The sequence below is a fragment of the Chelonoidis abingdonii genome, chromosome 1 (assembly GCF_003597395.2).
Source record: "Chelonoidis abingdonii isolate Lonesome George chromosome 1, CheloAbing_2.0, whole genome shotgun sequence".
NCBI classification, from domain to species: domain Eukaryota; kingdom Metazoa; phylum Chordata; order Testudines; family Testudinidae; genus Chelonoidis; species Chelonoidis abingdonii.
This window is the reverse complement of record NC_133769.1, coordinates 5,998,416-6,021,802: the sequence shown is the minus strand read 5'-3', so window position 1 is coordinate 6,021,802 and position 23,387 is coordinate 5,998,416. Positions and strand designations below refer to the sequence as shown.

The window sequence follows — 23,387 nt, the reverse complement described above, 5'->3', positions numbered from 1 at the left end:
TGCTGTACAGGCACAGAGGGGAAAAATGATGGCCCCTTTCCCAAAGAGCTTACAATCTAAGTATAAGACGAGACAGTAGGTGGTTACAGACATGGGAGCACAAAGAATAAGACATTACTGTTTTCTCCCTTTTGTTTTTAGTCTTTAGATTGTAATCTTTGAGGCACAGATCGTTTCCCTATACGTCTGTGCAGTGTCTAGCACATTTTTGGTGCTACCATAGTACTAAAAATAAGGATTGTTCACATCTCAGATGCATGGTAGAAAAATATCTGCTGTACAAGCTGATATTCCATCAGTCTTTTGTTTAACTCAAATAGACAGTAGACATTTCCTTTCCCGTCTTTTGCATGCAAAACTCATCTTGATCAGAGTACAGATATTTGATATTTAAAAGAGCAGCCTAATGGAAGCAGTACGCAACCTTGAAGAGTTGCCTTGCTCCTTTGTCATTGAAGACAAGCAGCTTTAACTTGGACATTTGCTATTTTATGTGTTTCTTTGGTCTGCTTGAGAGTTCTGAGGGAGCAGGTGAGAATGTAGGGTTCCTTGCTTGGGATGACTTTGTTCCTGTTCTTACATGTAGTTTTAACTCTTTTGTACCATCTTAGAATTAAGACTTTTAGTGATCTTTAATCATGTCCGACAGGACAATAAGGCTGTTAGTGAGCCTTTCTGGGCACAGAGGTTGGAATGCTGCATCAGACTTGCAGACCTTGTCCTGGAATACTGTCTGACTCTCAATTGTATCGTAAGTATCTGAAGAATTGAGTGAAAATGAGGTTTCCCGCTACCTGCACTTCTGTATTGTAACTTGTATTATCAGAATGGCACCACTGGGAATGGATCTGCTCCCTCTGTGTCACAATCATTGTGAGATCGAATTGTTTCCCTCCAATGGTTGCACATGAAGCTTCCTTTTACCTTTTTGTATTTTTTGTTCTTTTAAGGGATGTTACCTTTTTTGCTGTTTTAATGTTAAATTGACTAGATTACCAAGACATGTCAATTGGAATTGGAGCCTCATTGCATTAGGCAGTCTTCAAACACTTAGCCTGGTCTACACTACAGGATTAGGTCGAATTCGGCCACATTAGAACGATTTAAAAATGACTGCGTCCACACAACCAACCGCATTCCATCGACCTAAAGGGCTCTTAAAATCGACTTCTGTACTCCTCCCCGACGAGGGGAGTAGCGCTAAAATTGACCTTGCTGGGTTGAATTTGGGGTAGTGCGTCCGCAAATTGATGGTATTGGCCTCCAGGAGAGTGCTCCATTGTGACCGCTCTGGACAGCACTTTGAACTCTGATGCACTAGCCAGGTACCCAGGAAAAGCTCTGGGAACTTTTGAATTTCCTGTTTGGTCAGTGTAGTGAACTTAGAAGCACTCAGCAGCACAGGTGACCATGCAGTCCCCCCGCAGAATTGTAGAGCGTAGAATGTTTCTATGCTCCCCCTATCATCTCCGTCCCTGAGGTTATCACAGATTAGAAGTCAAGAAAAACCCACACTTGCGATGACACATTTTCCGAGCTCTTGCAGTCCTCCCATACTGATAGGGCACAGCTTAATGCATGGAGGCATTCAGTGGCAGAGGCCAGGAAAGAATTAAGTGAGTGCAAAGAATGGAAGCGGAACACGATGCTGAGACTAATGGGGGAGCAAACGGGCATGATGAAGCATCTCTTGGAGCTGCAGGAAAGTGGTCAAGAGCACAGACCCCTGCTGCATCCACTGTATAACCGCCTGCCCTCCTCCCCATGTTCCATAGCCTCCTTACCCAGATGCCCAAGAATGCGGGGGGAGGCTCTGGGCACCCAGCCACTCCACTCACTCCAGAGGATGGCCAAGCAACAGAAGGCTGTCATTCAAACAGTTTGATTTTTAGTGTGGCTTCAATAAGCAATGTGACCTTGTCCTTCCCTCTTCCCCCACCCCACTCGGGCTACCTTTCTGTTATCTCATTTTTTAAAATTAATAAAGAGAGAATGCATGGATTCAAAACAATAATTACTTCATTTTGAAGGGGGGAGGGTGGTTGGCTTACAGGGAATTAAAATCAACAAAGGGGGTGGGTTTGTATCAAGGAGAAATGCACATAACTGTCACAAAGAAGCCTGGCCAGTCATAAAACTTTGTTTTCAAAGCCTCTCTGATGTGCAGCGCGCCTTGCTGTGCTCTTCTAATTGTCCTGGTGTCTGGCTGCTCAAAATTGGATGCCAGGTGATTTGCCTCAGCCTCCCTCCCTGCCTTAAACGTCTTCTCCTTACTCTCTCAGATATTATGGAGCAAACAGCAATAGCAATGGGAATGTTGGTTTGCGCTGAGGTCTGACCAACAGCACCAGCGAGCTTTTAAACATCCAAAGGCACATTCTACCACTATTCTGCACTTGCTTAGCTGATGGTTGAACTGCTCCTTACTACTGTCTAGCCTTCATGAGCCATGGGAGCAAGGGGTAGGCTGGGATAGGTGCGACCGTGTGGTGCTGCTAGCTGGGAGAGCAGCCTGAGGCAGAAGCCTCCAGCTCGAAACAGCAGCAGTGAGCTGAGTGGGCTCCATGCTTGCTGTGCTATGGTATCTGCTCGGATAACCCAGGAAAAAAGGCACAAAACGATTATCTGCTGTTGCTTTCGTGGAGGGAGGGGCGGCTAACGACATGTACCCAAAACCACCTGCGACAATGTTTTTGCCCCATCAGACGATGGGAGCTTAACCCAGAATTCCAATGGGCAGCGGAGACTACGGGAACTGTAAGTCGAAGCTATCCACGGTAGTGAGGATGCACTCCACCGAGTTAATGTGCTTAGTGTGGAGGTATGCAATTGACTGTATAAAATCGATTTCTAAAAATCGACTTCTATAAAATAGACCTTATTTTGTAGTGTAGACATACCCATAGGAACATGTGATCCCTGTCTTGACTAGCTAGTCCATTCACTTAAAATGGGGGATACTAATATTGTGTTTTCTAGAGGTAAACTGAAAGTTTCAAAGTGCAGCCTCTTTACCTATAAGTATATGTTGCCTAAGCCAAGACTAAGAGGGTCAGTATCGCCATCAGACTACTCCAAATCCATTCACCAGACTTGTCCTCTCTCACAAGTCTTGGATCCTGTTGAAATGTTTTCACTGCAATCATAGGCCTAGTAGCTGCATGTGTAAGTGTGGTTAGGGGAAACAGATACTGTGATTGCTCTAATCATCATTTACCAACTGTTAACACACTGTGGTATTGGGAATATTGTGGTATTTTGTTATGCTGTGAACAGAGATAAATGCAGTATGGCAGAGACTATGAATGTAATAAAAGTTGATGATTTAATGACAAGCCGAACATTATGGAGGATGTCACAGATACCCAATTTGATGGTGGAATAGTGCACATATATAAAGGGGCCTAGGAAGTGAAAATGTTGCTGCAAAATTGAGTTATTTTGGATTTGTGGTGAAGGATAAAAATACATGTTTCTTAAACCTTGGAAGAATAGTTTCAAACATTAGAAGAAACCATTTAAAAAAAAAAAAACAACCATGAATCTCTTGGTGGCAGATAAATTTGTATTTGGAAACACCGATGTCCTTCTAAAAAAAAAATCCTCAAATTTTACAGTACATAAATTGTGCTGGCAATACAATAAATAGTAAAAGATGTTTGGTTCTATTTTGTGCATCTGCTAAAAAGCCAGTAGAAAGGGAAGGAATGTCAGTCATTCTGGACTGGGTAATGATGGAGCCTTTATCGCTGAGCTGGAATGTAGTTATGCAGTAAGAATAAAAGCAAATTTGACATTGTGTACATTTATCTCTTCGTTGCCACTTGTAAGCACTGAGGGAGGTGCTTACAGTTGGCATTTACTTTATGACGATATTTCACTCCTTTTGAATGCTTGCAAGATTATTTCATTTTACCAGGTTTTCTTAAGGTAGATAAAAAGGTTTAGCTTTCATTAGATTTATTCAGGTTTGCTATTAAACTTCAACTGGTGCAACAAAGCCTTCATAGGAGGCATGACATTTTGGCAGAGACCCAATAGGATACGTGATCTGTGCCAAATCTTTTATTTTCTTCGGCTATCAATGAAGCTGTTGTGGTAATGTGGGTTTTGTGAACTGTGAGAATTTATGAGCACAAAGGGACTTGCTCTTCGCAGGGAACATTGGGAGCCCTGAGCCCAAGAGGAAGGGTAATTAAAGTTAATGAACCAGGATAACCTTTTCATGGTGGTGCCCACTAGCACAATTATAGACAAGGGTCAATAGCCATTTAAATTCTATATCACATTTTTAACTGTGCTGTTTAATTGGTACCAGATTGAAAGTTGGCAGACAGTTGTTATAGTAAACTAGTGCATAATTTTTTTAGTAGTACTTTAGGTGAATACTTAAAGGGTTTTGAAAGCTGCCTATCTCCCCCCCCCCCCCCAAACACTCTTAAATTGTGAGAAAAATAAATTTGAACTCTAGTTCATTAATTAATTGGCTTTTTGGTATTAAAATCAAATTTTCTTTTGAGAAGATCTGAGACTTCAAAGCTACCAAGCTAGTACACTAGATGTTTCCTTCTTCACCTTAGCCTCTAATGATAGAACAAGAAGCAATGGGCTTAAACTGCAGCAAGGGAGATTTAGGTTGGACATTAGGAAAAAGTTCTAACTGTCAGGGTAGTTAAACACTGGAATAAATTGCCTAGGGAGGTTGTGGAATCTCCATCTCTGGAGATATTTAAGAGTAGGTTAGATAAATGTCTATCAGGGATGGTCTAGACAGTATTTGGTCCTGCCATGAAGGCAGGGGACTGGACTCGATGACCTCTCGAGGTCCCTTCCAGTCCTAGAGTCTGTGAATCTACTCCTCTTTTTATCAGAACATTGAGATTCTTTTTCACTTCTCCTTTGTGCAGAGACTCTGTCTCTCACACACATTGTTATATCTGAGCATGACTGCCTGGGACACCTGTTGGAGACCATTATGTTGGTCATTAATTGGTTGGTGGCGTCATAGGTTTAATATGCCTCATACACTGATGTTTAAATCTTGATGGGTAGCAAGCTCTGGAGGAATGGGCTTGGAACTTGAAGTCATGGAATTTTCTGGCTCTGCTACTAACTTGTTTGTGTGGCTTTTCTCACTTGTCAGAAAATCTCAGAGCACTTCATAAATTGTAATTACCTCACTGTTAAGGGAAGCATATCTGTTTTACAAAAGGGCAGACTAAGCTAGAACATTTGTAACTGAGTCAATGTCGAATCTCAAGGCTGCCAGAGCTTGGAATAGAACCCAATTTCAGGTTCTAGTTGATAGCCTGCACCACATCCCATACAAAATCCCAACACCTTGTTGAACAAGCTGTACTTATTCACAGTACCCTGAACATGAATATTGGTTGAATTTTTTTCAGTACTTTTACAGCGAAATACTGGTTTTGATTCTCCCTTCTGAAATAGACAGACATTATAAATAAAATTTGAATAGCCTAGAAGATTGGCTGTATATCTAAGGGGACTGCGTCAAGCCACTCTGAAAACCTAATTATTAGATAAACCACCTCCTTTCCATTGCTCCTTCAATTAACAGGTGAGAGAGAATTGCATTCAGAAAGGAACTGGCTTGAAATTAGTACCATTTTCCATGTCCACTGACTTATAAATTGATCAATTTGTACTGCCTTTTCATCCTAAGTAGACCATAAGTATGTTTTAAGATCATGCCTCTTCAAGGCACTCAAATTAACTGGTTTTGTGTTTTTTAAAATCCATGTATGTTCTTTCATTTTTATAGAAACTGTTTATTTGTTTGGTGGCTGGGATGGGACTCAGGATCTGGCTGACTTCTGGGCATACAGTGTGAAGGAAAACCAGTGGACCTGTATATCTAGAGATACTGAAAAAGAGGTAAGTTCCCCCAAACATTCATATTACTAGTATCTGATTTAAATGTCCTCTGTTACAGTTACAAAATTCGTCATGCTTCTGTAATACTCGTGTTAGAGTGTTGCTTGCATTAAGATTCAGATTTCAGACTCTGAAGTTCTACTGGACTTTTGAAGTGCTTATATTGGGAGAATGTGAAATAAAGTGACTTCTCAGTCTCAAATACTTCTCAGAGTAGAGTAGGAAAGAGGTTGTTTTATTTGTCAATAGCAGAATAACCCACAAGTCAGAGACACAAGATGGGTGAGGTAATATCTTGTATTGGATCAACTTCTGTTGATGAGAGAAGCAAGGTTTCCAGTTACACAGATCTTTTGTTAAGGTCTGGGAAAGATTCTCAAGTGTCCCAGCTAAATAAAAGATCGTTTAGCATAAGTAGTTTGCATATATGCTAAGGGACCATTCAAGGTAATGTGGCCTGTTAACACTCTTTAGTCACAGGACAGAAAGGGGGGTTGATGGGCTACAGATTGTTGTAATCATCTGTAAATCCAGGGTCTTTAAATTCAAAATCATGGTTTTAATAAGATCCCAGGCTTATCTTTTGAAAGTGCTGTGCGGGTTCCATTTGAGGATGACATAAAGGTCAGATATAGAGTGATTGCTTTGTGAAAAGTGTTCACCCAGAAGTGATGAGTGTTTTTGTCTTTTATCATAGTTAGGCCTAAATGTTCCTATGCAAGTTCATTCGAGAGCGTGGAGATTGTCAGCTTTCGCCCACATAGCTGTTGGGGCATTTAGTGGACTGCGTGAGGTACACCACATGTTGTGATAGGCATGTGTAGGACCTATGGATCTTGAAAAGTGTGTTCGGAGGGGATGTTGATCTTTGTGCAGTGGAGATATGTCTGTGGGTTTTGTATCTGTTCTGGCAGACTCTGGTCCCATTTTGAGCTTGTGTGTCCTGGTCTGTGGAGAGCTTGCTTTTGAAGATGAGGTTGGGTGTTGTTTGAAGGCCAGAAAGGGGGGTGGGCGTGGGGTTTCAAGAAAGATTTTTTTTCAGGATAGGGTCCCCATTGAATATTGGCTGTAGTTGTTAAATGATACCCGTATGGGTTCCAGTGTGAGGGTGGAAGATGAGAACTAAGGGTGGGTGCTCGGATGGAATTTTATGTCTGTATTGAAGCAGGTTCTCTCAGGGTATGTCTACACTACAAAATTAGGTTGAATTTATAGAAGTCGTATTTTTAGAAATCTTTTTTATACAGTCTATTGAGTGTCCCCACACAAAATGCTCTAAGTGCATTAAGCTGGCGGACTGTGTCCACAGTACTGAGGCTAGCATCGACTTCTGGAGTGTTGCACTGTGGATAGCTAACCCACAGTTCCCGCAGTCTCCGCAGCCCATTGTTGATTCTGGGTTGAGATCCCGATGCCTGATGGGGCAAAAACAGTGTCATGGGTGGTTCTGGGTACATGTCGTCAGGCCCCTCTCTCCATGAAAACGACGGCAGACAGTCATTTCGCGCCTTTTTTTCCTGGGTTACCTGAGCAGACGTCATCCCACGGCAAGCATGGAGCCCGCTCAGCTCATCGTCATCGTATGTCTCCTGGGTGCTGGCAGACATGGGACTGCATTGCTGCACAGCTGCAGCTCATTGCCTTTTGGCAGCAGACGGTGCATTATGATTGGTAGCCATTGTCATATTCCTGGATGCTCTTTTAGCTGACCTCGCTGAGATTGGTCGGGGTGCCTGGGCAGACATGAGAGTGACTCAGCCAGGTCATTCCCATCTTCTGCCGAGCACCCAGGAGATGACGATGGCTAGCAGTCATACTGCACCATCTTCTGGCGAGCAGCCAGGAAGTGATGATGGCTAGCAATCGTAATGCACCGTCTGCTGCCAGCCTATGATCTAAAAAATAGATGGATCAAAACAAGAAATTGAACCGATTTGTTTTGTGAAATCAAGGGCCTGCCAAACCCAGGGTTTTGAGTTCAGTCCTTGAGGGGGCCATTCTGTGTGACAGTTGTTTGTGTTTCTCCTTAATGCAAAGCCACGTCTTTTGTTGATTTTAATTCCCTGTAAGCCCTGTCTTCAGTCGCCCCTCCCTCTGTCAGAGCAACGACAGACAATTGTTTTGCGCAAAACCAGGCGAGGGGCTGACGGCAGTGCGGTGACGAGAGGGACATGGTCATAGACTTCTCACAAAGTATGGGCTGGGTAATGTGCCCCGGCGGTGTGCACATCATGCTGACGAGCTCTGCAAACATGCTGGCCAAACAGGAAATGAAATTCAAAAGTTTGCTCCCTTTTCCAGTCTAGCTGGCCAGTACATCTGAGTTGAGAGTGCTGTCCAGAGTGGTCACAATGGAGCACTCTGGGATAGCTCCCGGAGGCCCATACCATTGAATTGCGTCCACACTATCCCAAATTTGACTTGGCAAGGCTGATTTCAGTGCTAATCCCCTCATCGGAGNGCTTCATTGTGTGGACGGGTCCAGGGTTAATTTGAGGTAACGCTGCTAAATTTGACCTAAAGCCATAGTGTAGACTCAGGGTATTTGGGTGTATCCTTCAATGTTACAATATGCTTCTCTGGTGGAGTGTTCTTGTTTGGTAAATGTAGTTTTGAGTATGTTTAGGTGTATATCCTGGACTTTCTCCTCAGAGCATATTCTGTGACATCTGAGTGCTTGGCTGTAGATAAGAGTTCTTGGTCTGTTTTTAGGGTGGTTACTGGGTCTGTGAAGGTAGGTGATCTGAGGGATTTTTTTGTATATAGTTCTCAGTAAGGTTCCATTGTTGAAGCTGATCGTGGTGTCCAGGAACTTGATGCTGGTGTGGGAGTGTTCCAGAGAAGAGTTTGATGTACGGATGGTGGTTGTTGAAGTTGTGAAAATCTGTGAGGAAGTTTGTCATCTGTCCAGTGGATGAAAACATCATTGATGTATTATACAATGTGTATATATATAATTGGTTTTGTAGTGTTTTTGTCTAGAAATTCTTCTTCATACAAAAATAGAATTCAGCAGGTAGCATGTGTGGAAATAATTTGACAGCACTGAACAAGCAGTCTGCCTAGTGTCACATTCCAATAGTGGTTCTGAAGCTACATCACTACAGAAATAACTTATTTCCTTCAGCTTCTCTCAGCTACAGAAATAAAACGGACACTTGAAAATTTGAACCCAACTAAAAGGGAGGAGTGCCAGAGGCTTTGGAATCCTAAGAGCTTTAGTGATTTTGTTTGTGCCGTGACCTTCAGCCTGTTTTGCTTTATATTTGATGCATGAAGCTTTTGGAGCTGCTGCAGTTTGGGCTAGTAGGAAGCAACAAAAAGCTTTCTAGATTCATAGTTCGAGGCCAGAAGGGACCTTGGGATCATCTAGTCTGGCTTCCTGTATATCACAGGCTATTACCTTTCACCCAGTTACCCTGTACTAAACCTAAGTATTTGCATTTAGATAAAGTGTATCTTCAGAAAGGCATCTGTTTGGAAGACATGAAGAGATGGAGAATTCACCACTTGCCTTGTTTGTTTCAATGGCTAAAAATGCATGCCTTGTTTCTAATGTGAGTTTGTTTGGCTCTAACTTCCAGCCATTGTTTTTCTTTTCTAAAAATCCCTTTAGCACCCAGTATTTTCTGCAGGTGATGGTTCTTATGCGCTGTAATGAAGTCACCTCTGTTGTCTTTTTGATAATCTAAACAGACTGAATTTTTTGTAAATCTTCTGCTGTAAGGCATTTTTTTCCAGCGATGGAATCGATTTCGTGGCTCTCAATTGGACTTTCTCCAATTTTTAAACATATTTTTATAAAATATGAACACCAGAACTGTACATAGTACTCTAGTATCCGTCTCACCAGTGCCATATACACCTGCCTATTCGCAACTCCTTGTTTATACATCCAAGGATCGCATAATCTCTGTTTGCCATAGCATTGCTCTGAGAGCTCCTGTTGAGAAGCTTGCCCATTATAACTCCTAAATCCTTTTCAGAGTCATTGTTGTCCAAGATACAGCCCCCTATTCTGTAGTTATGGCCTGCAGTCTTTGTTTCTACATATATAACTTCCCATTTGTCTATGCTGAAATGCATTACTTCTGGTGCATCGTGGTTCGCATACTTGTGCAACTCAGCTGAAGATAATGAGGTTTCACAGGCTTCTGCGTAAATACCCGGCGGGTTTGGTGAATATCTTCCCCCCACTCCCCGCCGCCAAAAAAAAACAACTTTTGGTGGGCTGTAAAGGGGAGGGTGTGAAAGTAGTAGAAGGGGCAGAAAAGAGATTCAGAAGTTGTTTTTTGCAGCAGTGCTCAGCATTCTATTTCTCCCCTCTTTCCTCCTGTTGGCTGCTGATTAGCTATTAATAGCTCAATAGGCAGGATACAGTTGCTGCCTTGTGCTGTAGGAAGAAAGGGATGAGTGGAAAGTAGGCCATGTCCTCTTGCTGGACAAATAGGAGCCCATAGCTCTGGTTCATGCTTGCACTGGGCTCAGTTCCTTCTTTGTTTGGCCACCATTCCTGCCAGCTTTGAGCATCTGCACAGCAGGAGGGGCCTGGCTGGAAAATGATAGAAGCTGCCACCCTAGCCAGTGCTGCTCCACTTCCCCTTTCTTGCCTTAGCTAGCGAGGCAGGTGGAGCTATGAGGAGCACTGATATGATGGAGGACGACAGCTATGGATGATGGACACTAGGTGGTGACAAGGTACTAAGGGATAGTTATGGGAGGACAGTCCGTGGGAAACCGTTGAGATGACAGGCACTAGCAGTGCTAGGTGCTAGGGGGGCAGCTATTGAGGAAAGGGAAAACAGGGCAGAATATAGAAGAGGGAAAGGAGACAGGTGCAAAAAACAGTTTGAGGAGAAAAATAAGTGTTTGGGGATGAGGGGGAGAGAATCAGGTAAATTTTGAGGAGAGGAGGAGACTGGGGGAGTGTAAGGAGGATGGATCTTGGAAAGGAGTGACTGGTTTTTGAGAGGATAATCAGAAGTAAGAGGAGAACAGTGGCTTGGGGGGGAGAGAGAGGAGACAGGGTAGTTTATGCGGAAATCTGGGAAGACTTCACAAAGTCTTGAGGGAAATTTGAGACAGAGGTTTACAATGTGTGGGGCTTTTATTGATTATTGAAATGGGGCATATTCAGAATTCAAATATACTATACTGTCAGTATATACTATATATTATATGTACTTACACACTAATAATGCCCTTCTTTCTTATGAGCTCTGGGTAAAACAAGTGAAAAACGGAAAGGTTAGAATCTCCACTGAATAGGTATGCTAAAGAAAACACTCCAGATATTCCTCTAACAAGAAGGTCAGAATATTCATAAACAAGTCACTGCAAGGAATAGTCTGACATGGAATTGCTGAAAATATTCAGAGAGATCCCAAGAGAACTTAAAATCTTTTCTCTTCATATTGTAGTGTGTGTGTATTTTATTTCTATGCCTTTAGTGCTTATTAATTTGGCACTTGTTAGCTATTCACACTAAATAATTTAACTGTTAAGCTAAAATATGAGCAGAATGCAATAAACATACCCCTATTTATCTAGTATAATCTCAAGGGTAATATAAAGTAACCAGTTCTAGGACGAAGAGGTGTAACTATAGGGGAGACGGTAGTGGTCCATATATTTTAGGTAGCCTAGCGTTTGTTATGAAAGATTGTATTTTTTTATTTAATTTTTTTTTAAAGAAGCTATATTGGCTCAGTTGTTTGCAGCAGTCCTTTGAAATTCATTAGAGAGAGAGCCGTCAGGCTAGAGAAATGCCTTTTAAATTTCATTGACGTTTAGTTGAGTTATAAACTGAAAATTGTATTCTATGACTGATGCAGTCAGCAAAATTTGGGCGCCTGGACAAAATAACAGAACATAATATTTTAAACCATTAGACCCACACTGTGCTCAGAATTTGGGGAGTAGACAAGCAAGCTGTTGCCAGAGCAGCTGAAGCAGAGTGGAGTGAGCAGGGCTGAGCTAACTACCCATCTTCCTATCATGGATTCAGTGCATGGACCCAATGGCTCATCTTCCCACTCTGAGAGTACAATGTGGAGGCAGATTCCTCCATCTCCGGGAAGCCCCTGATCACCACCCAAACCCAGCATCCGTTCCCTCTTTTACTTCATCCCTGTAACAGGCTTCTCTGCATATATGGTAATTTTACAAACATGTTACCTCATGAGAAAAATATGTGAATTTAAAGAAGTCTTATCATGGGTCTTGCGTTGAACTGTGGTGAGTGTAGGCAGTGTATTCAGTTGATGATATAATTAGCAACTATACAATGTTTAACATTAATACATTTTTAAGTTGAGGTTTTTCAAACCTTCCTAGGGAGTCAGGGCACCCAGTACCTGTTAATTTTAATGGAAGTCTGATACCCAAATTCTCTCAGATTTACAAAGTTTTCTAGTCTTAGAGCCTATATTATCACATCTGTCATGTTATCCTCATTCCCTCAATATCCAGTTAATTCTTTCATTAAATGTCAGTATGTTACTTGGTCTCTAGTTTTACTATCAGTTGATAAGTATGAAATGTTCCTTGTTTTTGCGTTTGCTTAGAAACTGGCACTGTAATGAATAACTTTCAAATATCAGATTTTAGTTTTCCTGGAAGAGGTCATACATGAATTTAGTGAAAATAATTAGAGGCAAAAATCTTTGGCTCATTGGGTAGCTGTATGAAAGACTGCAGTTGTAAGCTGATCATTATCTAAAGTTTATAAATTTTCTCTTCCTGGAAGTCCCTAAGCCTCTAAACTGGGTCAGAATGCTGAAGTTTTTTGGGAGTCCCAGTGGCTCTGACAAGTAAATCAGCAAACTGAATACAATGATCGTTTTGTTTTTGATATTTTATCAATAGTGCCATAATTCCTGCAATAATGTATTTTTATTACAGTAGCTTCTGGAGACCCCAACTGATATCAGAGCTCCACTGTCATAAATGCTGTACAGTCGCAAAGAATAAAATCTTATGTTTACAATCTTAATAGACAGGACAGGAAAAGGGTAAGAGAAAGGGATGCAATGTATAAGCAAAAGACTGAGAACTGAGGCTCAAAGGAACTAAGTGATTTACTGAGGATTGCACAGGAAGTCTGCAGCCAAGTGAGGAACTGAACCCAGATCTCTGGGCTTCTTGCCTAGTACCTTAACCATAAGAACATCCTTCCTCAGCAGGGTCCTGATTTAGCAAGGTATTTAGGCACACGCCTAACTCTAAGCGTGGAAATAGGCTTATTGGAGTTGACAAAGGTGTTGGTAATCCCTTTCTCCCAACCTTTGTCTGTCTTTTCCGTTTAGATTGTAAGATCTTTGGGACAAAGATTTTCTCTTTCTATGACTTTGTACAGTGCCTAGCACAAAGGGGCCCTATAGACAGCTGCAGCTTTGTGCTATCTAACAGATTTAATGTAATCTTTTAAAATCTAGAAATCCTGTTCACACAGATTTGTGGTATCTGTCACCCTGGGCACAATACCAACTGTTATAATAGAAAAGTTCATAGTCACACTGCTCACAGTATATGAGAAAGTAATCCATCCCTAATACTAGCCTTTCTATCTTTTTTCAATTATTTCAAATTAGAGTTACTGTGATTGTGAGTTTTTAATTGTTAAGGTGCATTAAACTTGTGTAGGCATTTTTGTAGACTTTAAATCTAAATAAGCTACTTCTATTGCAGTTTGCACACACATACCTCAGTTAGTCTAAGGTTCCTGTTATGCTAGATACCACACCAACGCACAGGGAGAGATGGTCCCTGCCCTGGAGAGTTGGCAGTGTATTCCTGCAGACATGCATGTGAATACCTTTTACACACACGAGTTACTCATGTATGCAATTGTGTGCAAGATCAAGGCCTAATTTTATACTTGTAACCTCTGCGGTGGTTTGTTAACCTCTCCCTGTTGTTATGAAGGTTTCTAACCCTCCAACATTGAAGAAAAGCTCACCCCTGCTTCTTCCATCCCAAACAAGTACCTAGAGCTATTCACTTCCACTCCACTGCTCTCCATCACCTTGCACTTACAGGTCCCATTTCTGACTGTGATAAAACTGCATAACAGCATTCCAAACTTCAGGCACTTTCAAAGTGCCAAATGTCCGAAATAAGCATCTTTCCACTGAAACATGGAGAGTTTTTCACAGCAGCTTCATAGAGGGTCCCAAACCTTGGTCCTGGGAGATCTTGGGAAGGAACCGGTTCTCCACACGGATCACCCTTATTCTGAGAGGACTCAATCATTTGTGTCTAGGCTAAGGTTGCATACTCAAGTGGCATAAAAGATATGTGGTAGCATAAGTTATGACATGCTGAATTGAGAGCCACTCTTCTATGTTTGTAACACCACATTTGGCATGAGTAATTGCTCTGAAAAGCTTGTCTTTTAACAGAGACCACTGTTTTAGTTGTATTTTACGGTTTATGTTCCTGATGAGACACCACTGAACAGTAGTCTTGTTCCAGGTCTCTGATCTTATTTGGAAGATCACTTACCAGTTTATCTTAAGGATTCTGCAATAAACTGAAACTCCTCCACATGATGGTTTTAAATGCCTTCTAGTGCAGAGCAGTACACCCTTGAATTTCTTTTAAAAGTATTATAGCATTTTCAACTGGCTATTTTAGGCAATTTTTAAGAGGGGAACAGCTCTTTCCAGTTTCTGCTAGAGGGAAATCTTAGTATGTTAACTTTAGGATTGATAGGCACTTGTTCTGAGTAGTGGTAGGTGCCAAAGGCTATCCCCCTTGTTCTGTGTGTGTACAGTTCATGCAAACAAATTTCTTCAGCACCATAGGTGGTTTTACAAGCCAATGTGGAGACTAACTAACAAAATTCAACCAGACTGAAAAACACTTCTTGCCTATCGGGGAAGGTATCTCCAAACAGCATTCAGATATGTCTGTAAAGTTTGTCGTCTTTGCATTTCTTCTCACCTATTAGAGGCTTTGTGTTGGACTCATGCAACAACTAAAATTGCACAGATTACAGTGAGATTTGACAGAAGTAACGTTAATAGCAATTCCAATTTGGTAAAATGGAGGAACCATTGATTTTCAGAGCCGTAGACGGATACTAAGCTAATTTGTTGAAATGTATCTTGAATTTAGCAGTATTCTTTCTCAGTCTCTTGTGACTTTGCTGGCAGGAAAGGGTATAATTGTGTATTAAGATTATTATACTCAGTTCGTGAGGTATTAAAGTTCCAGCCAACTCAGTTTCTTCAGTCTGTTGGCATCTCCCTATAGCAAATGCTGCTTGAAAGAGCATTGCATCTCCTCCCCGCCCCCCCCCCCCCAGGCTTTTAGGCTTTGAAAGAACTCCAGTATGTTTAATAGGACTTAATCCATGAATGTTCCATAGCAAGCATGTGATTTGGTTAGACATAAGAAGTAACAGGGCCAAGAGGCTTGAATTTAATGTTGGGAGCCGTGAAATCCTGAGTTCTAATCCTAGTACTGTGTTGACTTGCTGTGTGATTTCACTGCTCTTCACATCTTCCCAATCGGTAAAATAACACTTATTCATAACATTCTTGTGATTTTGGCTTAGTTACACATGCAAAGTGTGTAGAAAAATGGAAGTGCTCTGAGCATCCTCTTTGCTCAGTGCATTCCTCCTTGGGAAATTGCCCCTTCTCTTGTCATTGTTAGTTATTCCCCAGACCCTCCCTCTCCTACATTCTTGCCCTACAATGTCTTCTGTGTGTTTATATATGTAAATTTTTCAGCTCCTGAGGGCAGAGAATATGTTTTGCCTTCTGTGAACTGTCATGGTCATTTACACCTCTGTTAAATGTTTCATCACTGTTGCAGTTTATTAACTCACTTTATTTATTACAGTTTATTAACTGTAGTACCCGTTAAAACATCTTTTTTCTTTGAGAGGAGGGGTGGTATTTCATGGACATTAGAGGTGGAAAAGCATGTTAGATCAGTGGCTCTTGACCATGGGTCCAGGGCCCCCTGGAGGGCTGCGAGCAGCTTTCAGGGAATCTGCCAAGCAGGACCAGTGTTAGACTTGCTGGGGCCCAGAGCAGAAAGCCGAAGTCCCACTGTATGGGGCTGGAGCCCAGTGCCCTGAGCTCTGCCACCTGGGGCTGAAGCAGAAGGCTGAGCAACATAGCTTCACTGTGGTGTGGGGCCCTGGGCAACTGCCCTTCTTGCTACCCCTTAGTGCCAGCCCTGGCTTATATATGCAGAAAACCAGTTATTGTGGCACAGGTGGGCCGTGGAGTTTTTGTAGTTTGTTGGGGAGTGGGGAAGGCAAAGAGAGAGGAAGTTGAGAACCCCTGTATTAGATCATCCAATCTACCTCACCTCTTTCTTGACTTGTTTTAGAAATGGATGTTTCTAATCTTCATAGGGTTTTGCATTTTTCCTACATGATTCATCTTGCTGTAAATTAGTTAGGCTATGGCCAGTTACTTCACTTTGAGTTGAAGTATAATCTGATTTACTTCAAGGATGATGGTGGTTTTCTTTTGTTCCCCCCCCTTGTCGCCCCAAGTCTGGTTCTTCCATGTGTCTTGCCGCCTCCTGTTTCAGATAGAGCAGGCAAAGGGGTAATTGTCATGATGATTAGAATTTTCTTCACAGTGATAAATAAGTTAATTGTTCCCAAAGGAAATTATTAAATGAAAATGTGTCTAGATTTTTATTCAGGGAGCAGGACTTTGTGATATTTTATTCGCTTGCTGTTATGGTAAGGCTTGTTCGAAGTGGTATTTTGACAGTGCTGATGATCACAGTGGTTCTGATGTTTACTGGAGCGAGTTAGAAACTTCTGAGCAGTTTCTGAGACGACAGTCTCCTGGGTGCAAAAGTTTAATGCGTTAAGTTGATACATTGCACTGGAACACTGGAGCTGTCTGTCATGGAAGGGCATGATCATGCTTGGTGAGGGTAGCTTGTGTAACAGTGCTTTGAAGATGAGGATTGAAACCTTGAATTTCACCTGATGTTCCTTAGAGAGTTAGTGAAGAAAGTGAAGCACTGGAGTGATATGTTCTGGATAGCCTGTATGACTGAGCAGATGGGTTACTTTGTTATGAGACAAGTGATCTAGATTCTTCTTGTCACCTTCCATTTTTAGGTTCTAAACTGATGTTTTTGGAACCAGATTAGGGATCTTACATTTCTGTTCACTTTTTAGGGTTATCTGCAATGCAACTTGCAATTATTTGATTTTAATTATTTATTTAGATTTCAAATTGATGCCTAGCCAAAGCTCTAGGCATGTTAACTTAATCATATAATAAACACAATTAGATTAAACCTCAGCAGCATTAAAATCAGTTCCACAGGAATTTGGTCAGCCAGCCAGCTTCTTTTCATCTAGAAAATGTACCATCAGCCGTCTCCAAAAGCTCTATCAAACCTATATTTTTCAGCATGCCTGGAAGATTGCCAGGTTAGGGCTATTTCAGACTATTGTGAGAAGAGCATGTTCCAAAGTCTGAGCCCTAATGGAGAAACACCTTGCCTGCCAGTCTCTTATTTACAATGAGGGGCTCTAGCTTGAGCACCCATGCTGACCACAGCTGTGGTAGTATGGCGTGGGAGAGAGGCAGTCCCAGTCCGTATAGGGCTTTGTAGGTCATAACCAAAACCTTAAACTCCACTCAGTGAGCAGCAAGTGCACATACTGCAGCCCAGGTGTCATTCGTTTCCAGCAAGATGCCCCACTTTGTAAATGAACTGCCGTGTTCTGCACTGTCACTTTCCAAATGGCTTAAGATGTAATCCCATGTAGAGTTTTTATTGCAGTAGACTAATCTTGAGGGAACAAAAGCATGGATAACAGAGGCAAGGTCCACATCTGAAAGAAAAGCTAGCGGCCTTCTAGCCCGATGCAGATGGTAAAAAGCTGACTGAGTCACTGCTGTGATATGATTGTCCAACACTGCCAGGGGGCTAATATCACTCCTTAAATTTCTAGACACTATTAACTAATGGTGGATATGCTCCTTCAGTCCACGGAGGATGAAGTTGCCTCCTCCGGCGGCATCTCCCAACTGGCCATCATCACCTCAGACTTGTCTGTTTTGAGCCTCAGCCGCTCACTGTTCTCCAAGCCCCAGCATCAGTTAGATATTGTCTGAGGTGCTGAACTGCGTTAACTAAATCAGATGATAGAGACCTACAGTTTGGTATCATCAGTCTATTCAAAACTCGAAACCCTGTGCCTGCTTACTCAGGGCTGCCCAGAAGGGGAGGGGAGGCAAGTAGGGCAATTTGCCCTTGGCCCCACAGGGGCCCCGACGAGAATATAGTATTCTATAGTATTGCAACTTTTTTTATGGAAGGGGCCCCCGAAATTGCCTTGCCCCAGGCCCCCTGAATCCTCTGGGCGGCCCTGTGCTTATTGAACTTTCTACTGGCCCCATATACATATTGAACAGGAGAGTTTGACAGAACGGGACCTTGTAACACCCCGCACTTGAGAGCTCTTTGAGTGGAAGAGCAGTTGCCTTCAACTACACATTGAGCTCTGCTTGAGAAGAAAACTAAGTTGCTGAACATCAGCCCCTCCAGAGTCTACAGGTGAGTTAGTGACACCTCATGATTAAGGCTATGATTTAGTCAGATATTTTTACTAAAAAGTCATGGACAGGTCATGTGCAAAAATCAAAAATTCATGCTCCTTGAACTGTTCATGACTTATACTAAAAATACCTGTGATTAAATCTGGGGGGGGGGGATAGAAGGGGTCACTGCTGGGGGCAGTATCAGAGGGGTGCCGCTGGGGGGATGCCTGAGGCCAGGGGCACCAGGTGCCTGGGGCCACGGACTGTGGTTGCTCTGGCTGGCCAGGGGCCACAGCTGGTGTGGCTGTCCCTGGGGCCACCTGAGCTCTGGCCCCTGCAGAAGTCATGGAGGTCGTGGAAAGTCATGATACAGAGCCCTACTCATGGTAATGAAAACAGCTGATAGATTTAATACCGGCATTGGACATCTTTGTGCAGTGTAGGAGATCATTGTCCAATGCAGTCTGTGTCATTGCCAGATCTGTACTCCGATTGACAAGAGTCAGAGATCAAATGCATCTGTGAATTATTTCACAATCTTCTCAGCAGCCTTACCCAGAAAGCAAGATGTGATACTTGATGATGATTAGTGAAAGCAATGACTTTTTAAGGAAAGACCTCGTTATTGCTTCCTTCAAAGCAGCAGGCAACCTACCTTCTCTCTGAGAGGCATTGACAATCTCCACAAATAAAGTACTTTGGGCAAATACTTCCCCACTGGCCTTCACTGGGGAGGAAGGACGTGGTTCCAAAGTGCAGGTGGTGGGATAAAGTTCTTCCAACACCTCCAGTGTCTCATGGAACATCACTGGTTGAAACCCTGCAGGAGAAGAAAAGGCCCTTGTTCCCTCAAGACCTTACTTTGCTATCACGGAAACAGACAGCCAGTCCCTAAATGATCAATCTTGTCCACACAAAAAGCGAACAGTTTCTTCAGTGGGAGGGACTCAGATCAGCTACTGAGTGGAGGTGATCTGGTAAATCTACACTATCACCTGAAACAAATTTGCTATCTGAGATTTCGCAGATGCTATAATGGAGGAAAAGGTTTTTCTTTTTCTCCTACACAGCCACATTGTAAGAGTTTAAAAAGTCTTTATGCTGCAGCCAGTCAGCCTTGGCCTTCTACTTTGTGCTCTAGCTGTCTTCATCTGTTGTAGATCATCTGCAAATCAGGGTAACCTGTGAAAATTAAGCTGGCCAAGATGGCACCCCATCAATGGTAGACAAAAGGGGAGTATTGTGTATCCTACCAACCCACTAAAGGAATGGTCTGTTTGTGGAACATGTTTCTTCCTCAGCTCTCTAGAGCATTTCTGGTTCCATTAATCTTTCAGAGCAGATAATCAAAACAAGCCTCTTGCCCCAATAGGAGGGATGAGCCCCAGCCTCAAAATGCAGGATGAAATGGATGGTCCATAATACAGGTTTAGGATCCAGTTGCCTGACCTTCACTCCAAGTCCAAAAACTAGTTCCCAAATGTGACTAGCCATATGAATTGGGTCCGTACCTACCTGGGATAGCCCCATGGTCGTCATGGTGGCCAGGAAATCCCTGAGCTGCCTTAAGATTCTTAAAGTTGCTGAGAACCATCAATCTGTACATTCTAATGCAACTGTAATGAGGAATTTAGTTGGCTTACAAAATGACTTGGTAGTTCCATGGGGCAAGTGATACACACATACCAGCCCCATATTAATCTCATCCTCTGACTCTCATGTAAGTTGAAACACTGTATTAGATCCAGTTTTGGAGAAGAGCTCCTACATTTAAGGCTTGCTGCGGTCAACACGATCACACCTCCTTTCCACTGAATTTTCTCTCCCTCCTCTCTGTGGTTTATGATGACACCTATGCTAAAACTGGCCAAGCAGCAGCATCTACCGAAGTTTGTGTAATGTACACAAAGTCAGGGACAGGGTCTCATCTTTTAATAAATGATAGATGGTTAATTTCCCACCATCCAATCATTAATTGTGAACTGAAGGCCAGGTTCCTTGTCTCCTGACAACTTGACCTCCTGAGGTGAAACCAAAGGAACAGAAATTAAACCTCCTTACAGTTTTTATTACCTTGTCTCTCCTTGCCAGCTACAACAGAGATTGAGAATTCAAAGTTCCCACAACCATACCACCCAGCCTCGGGCTTCCATATTCCCACTACAGTAACTCCTCATTTAACGTTGTAGTTACGTTCCTGAAAAATGTGACTTTAAGTGAAACGATGTTAAGCAAATCCAATTTCCCCATAAGAATTAATGTAAATAGGGGGCTTAAGTTCCAGGACAGCTTCCCCTACTCTGCAAGCACTGGGGGTGGGGGGCTCAATCCTCAGCCCACCCACTCCACCTCTTCCCCCAAGCCTCCACCCTTGACCCGTATCTTCTCCCCCACACCTCCTCTCCTTTTATTTCACATGCTGTGTCCTGGCTCCTCTCCCCTCCCTCCTCTCCCTTCCAAATGCTGCAAGTCAGCTGGCTTGCCACGTTCGGGAGGGAGGAGGAGGAGGCTGCGTGCTGCATCCTCGCTCCTTCCCCCCCCCCTCCTCCTGCCTCCAAAACGCCGCAAGCCAGCTGATTTACACCAGCAGGAGGCAGGGAAGGGAGGGGGGAAACACGTCGAGTCCTTGCTCATCCCTCTTGCCCAGGGCAATAGGCTGGTTTGTGGCGTTTAGGAGGCAGGAGGGAGGGGGAAGGAGCGAGGACTTGACGCAGGATCCACACACCCCCACCTCCTGCCCCGGGCAATCAGCTGGCTTGCCATGTTCGAGAGGCAGGGGAGGGAGGGGGAGCGTGTGCGCCGAGTCCTTACTCCTCCCCCCCACTCCTGCTTCCAAAACACCACAAGCCAGCTGACTGCTGCATGCAGGAGGCAGAGGGAGGAGAGGAAAGGTGCTAATCCACGGGGTCTGCCAGTGGGCAGGAGGCATAGGGAGGCTGCCAGCTGTGGAGAAAGCAGGCGGCCAAATAACGTAAGAGCCGAGCGTTGCACAACTTTTAATGAGTGTGTTCCCTAATTGATAAGCAACGAAACAACATTGAGCAGGATCACTTTAAGTGAGAAGTTACTGTATATGGCAGTGTTTTCCCACCCTCTGTGACACTTGACGGTGGCAATCAAATGCATATAGTTGGTTGGCTGGGTAGTGACCCCTAGAGCTGGTTAGAAAAGATATCTTAAAGAAAAACCACACCCTTGCTAACGCACTACCCACTCACTGTCGCACATTGAAGGGCCATTCTCCCCTTACAATGCGCTCGTTCACGCTCTCTCAGAACAAAGAGAGAGTGAGTGTCTCCCTCATTTCTAAAGTTGTCTTTCTCCTCCTCGTGACCACACTGCCACCGTGGCCATATGGTGAGAACATCGCAATGATTGCTCACTCGCTTGGTCCCTAACTTGCCAGTCTAACTGCCATGGAACAAACAGGGCAAAGTGCTGTACAGGGCAAAGATCTGGACAAAAGGCTTATAGCAGATAATTAAACATGTCCTAATTTTTGTTCATAGGTTGTGATTGTTTGAATAGGTTGCAATTGGTCTCATTTTCCACAGGTTTCTAATTTCACCTAGTGAATAATTCTTGGTTTGGAGGTGATTTGTAAGCGTTTTGTTGCAGTACTCAAAAATGAGATGTATAGATTCCAAGGCCAAAAGGGACCATTGTGATGGTCTAATCTGACCTCCTGCGTAATACAAGCCATAGAACTTTCCCAAACTAATTCTTAGAGAATATCTCTTTAGAAAAAAATTCCAATCTTCACTCAAAAATTGCCAGTGATGGCGAATCTACCAGGACTCTTGTTAAATTGTTCCAATAGTTAATTTCTCTCACTGGTAAAAGTGTATCTGTTATATCCTGTATGATTTTGTCTACCATCAACTTCCAGCCATTTGGTCATGTTATATCTTCATTGGATTGAATAACCCATTATTAAATATTTGTTCCCAGTGTAGGTACTTATAGATTGTAATCAAGTCACTCACCCTTCTTTTTGTTAAGCTAAATAGATTGAGCTCCTTAAATCTATCACTATAAGACATGTTTCCAATCCTTTAATTATTCGTGTGGCTCTTCTCTGAACCCTTTCCAACTTATCAACATCCTTCCTGAACTGTAGATTGTCTTCACTTCTGAGTTAACTCAGATTCTTAGCTGGCTATTACCCCTAACCCTCCAGTTAATTTAATTCTAGCAAATATTATATAAAACACATTTGCTCAGCTGTACTGGATCAGTCCTTCACTACCTCCTGGGAGATGGAAAAAGATGGCCCTAGTAGAACTTTGTCTTTAGTCTAATCTATGAGCAGTGATGTCCTTTTATTATTCTCCTGGGGAAATTGTACACCACTGCTCATGCACATTATTTTTTTGCAGAAAATAACTTTGGTTGGAGAGTTACTGCAGTTCTGCCTTTTGCCATCAGGGGCTGCTGTGGTGCTAGAACAGAGCAGCCCCAGCTGCCGATAGGGAAAAGAAGACACTGCCTTCCTTCAGCGCCCTGTGGTGCGGCTGGGCAGGAGATAAGAGAAATGAGGGGATAGACAAGTGTGGGGCACATGGGGCAGGTGGGGGGGGTCACAGACTGGTGTTCATAAGGGTTATTGGGGGAGGACAGACTGGGGCAAGGGCTGAATGGGAGTGGAGGCACAGGGCCACTTGGGGAGAGGGGTGCAGGGACACATGGGGCTAGGGGGTGGAGTGGCTGAGGGAGTGCAGGGCCACAGGAGGAAGAGCGTGGCTGAATAGGGGCAGAGAGACATGGGGAAGGAGTGCAGGGACACATAGGGATAATGGGAGGGGGCTGGCTGAAGTAGTGCAGAGCCACATGGGGAAGGTGTGGTAGCTGAGTGGGAGCAGAGAGACGTATGGGTGCAGAGGGAGGGGGTGCTGGGCCACCTGGGGACGGACGAGTGCAAGGTTACAAGGGGAAAGAGGTGATGGTAGG

General features: G+C 43.2%; 1 protein-coding gene across 2 annotated transcripts in view; it reads left to right on the top strand.

Annotated features, from left to right (window-relative positions):
• Positions 1-23,387, top strand: part of MKLN1 (muskelin 1) — a 205,056-nt gene that overhangs the window by 102,474 nt on the left and 79,195 nt on the right. For both annotated transcript variants that reach the window (XM_075063794.1, XM_075063800.1), the window contains one exon: positions 5,786-5,898. In XM_075063794.1, coding sequence (XP_074919895.1) covers positions 5,786-5,898 — 113 coding nt within the window. The remainder of the gene's footprint in view (positions 1-5,785; positions 5,899-23,387) is intronic.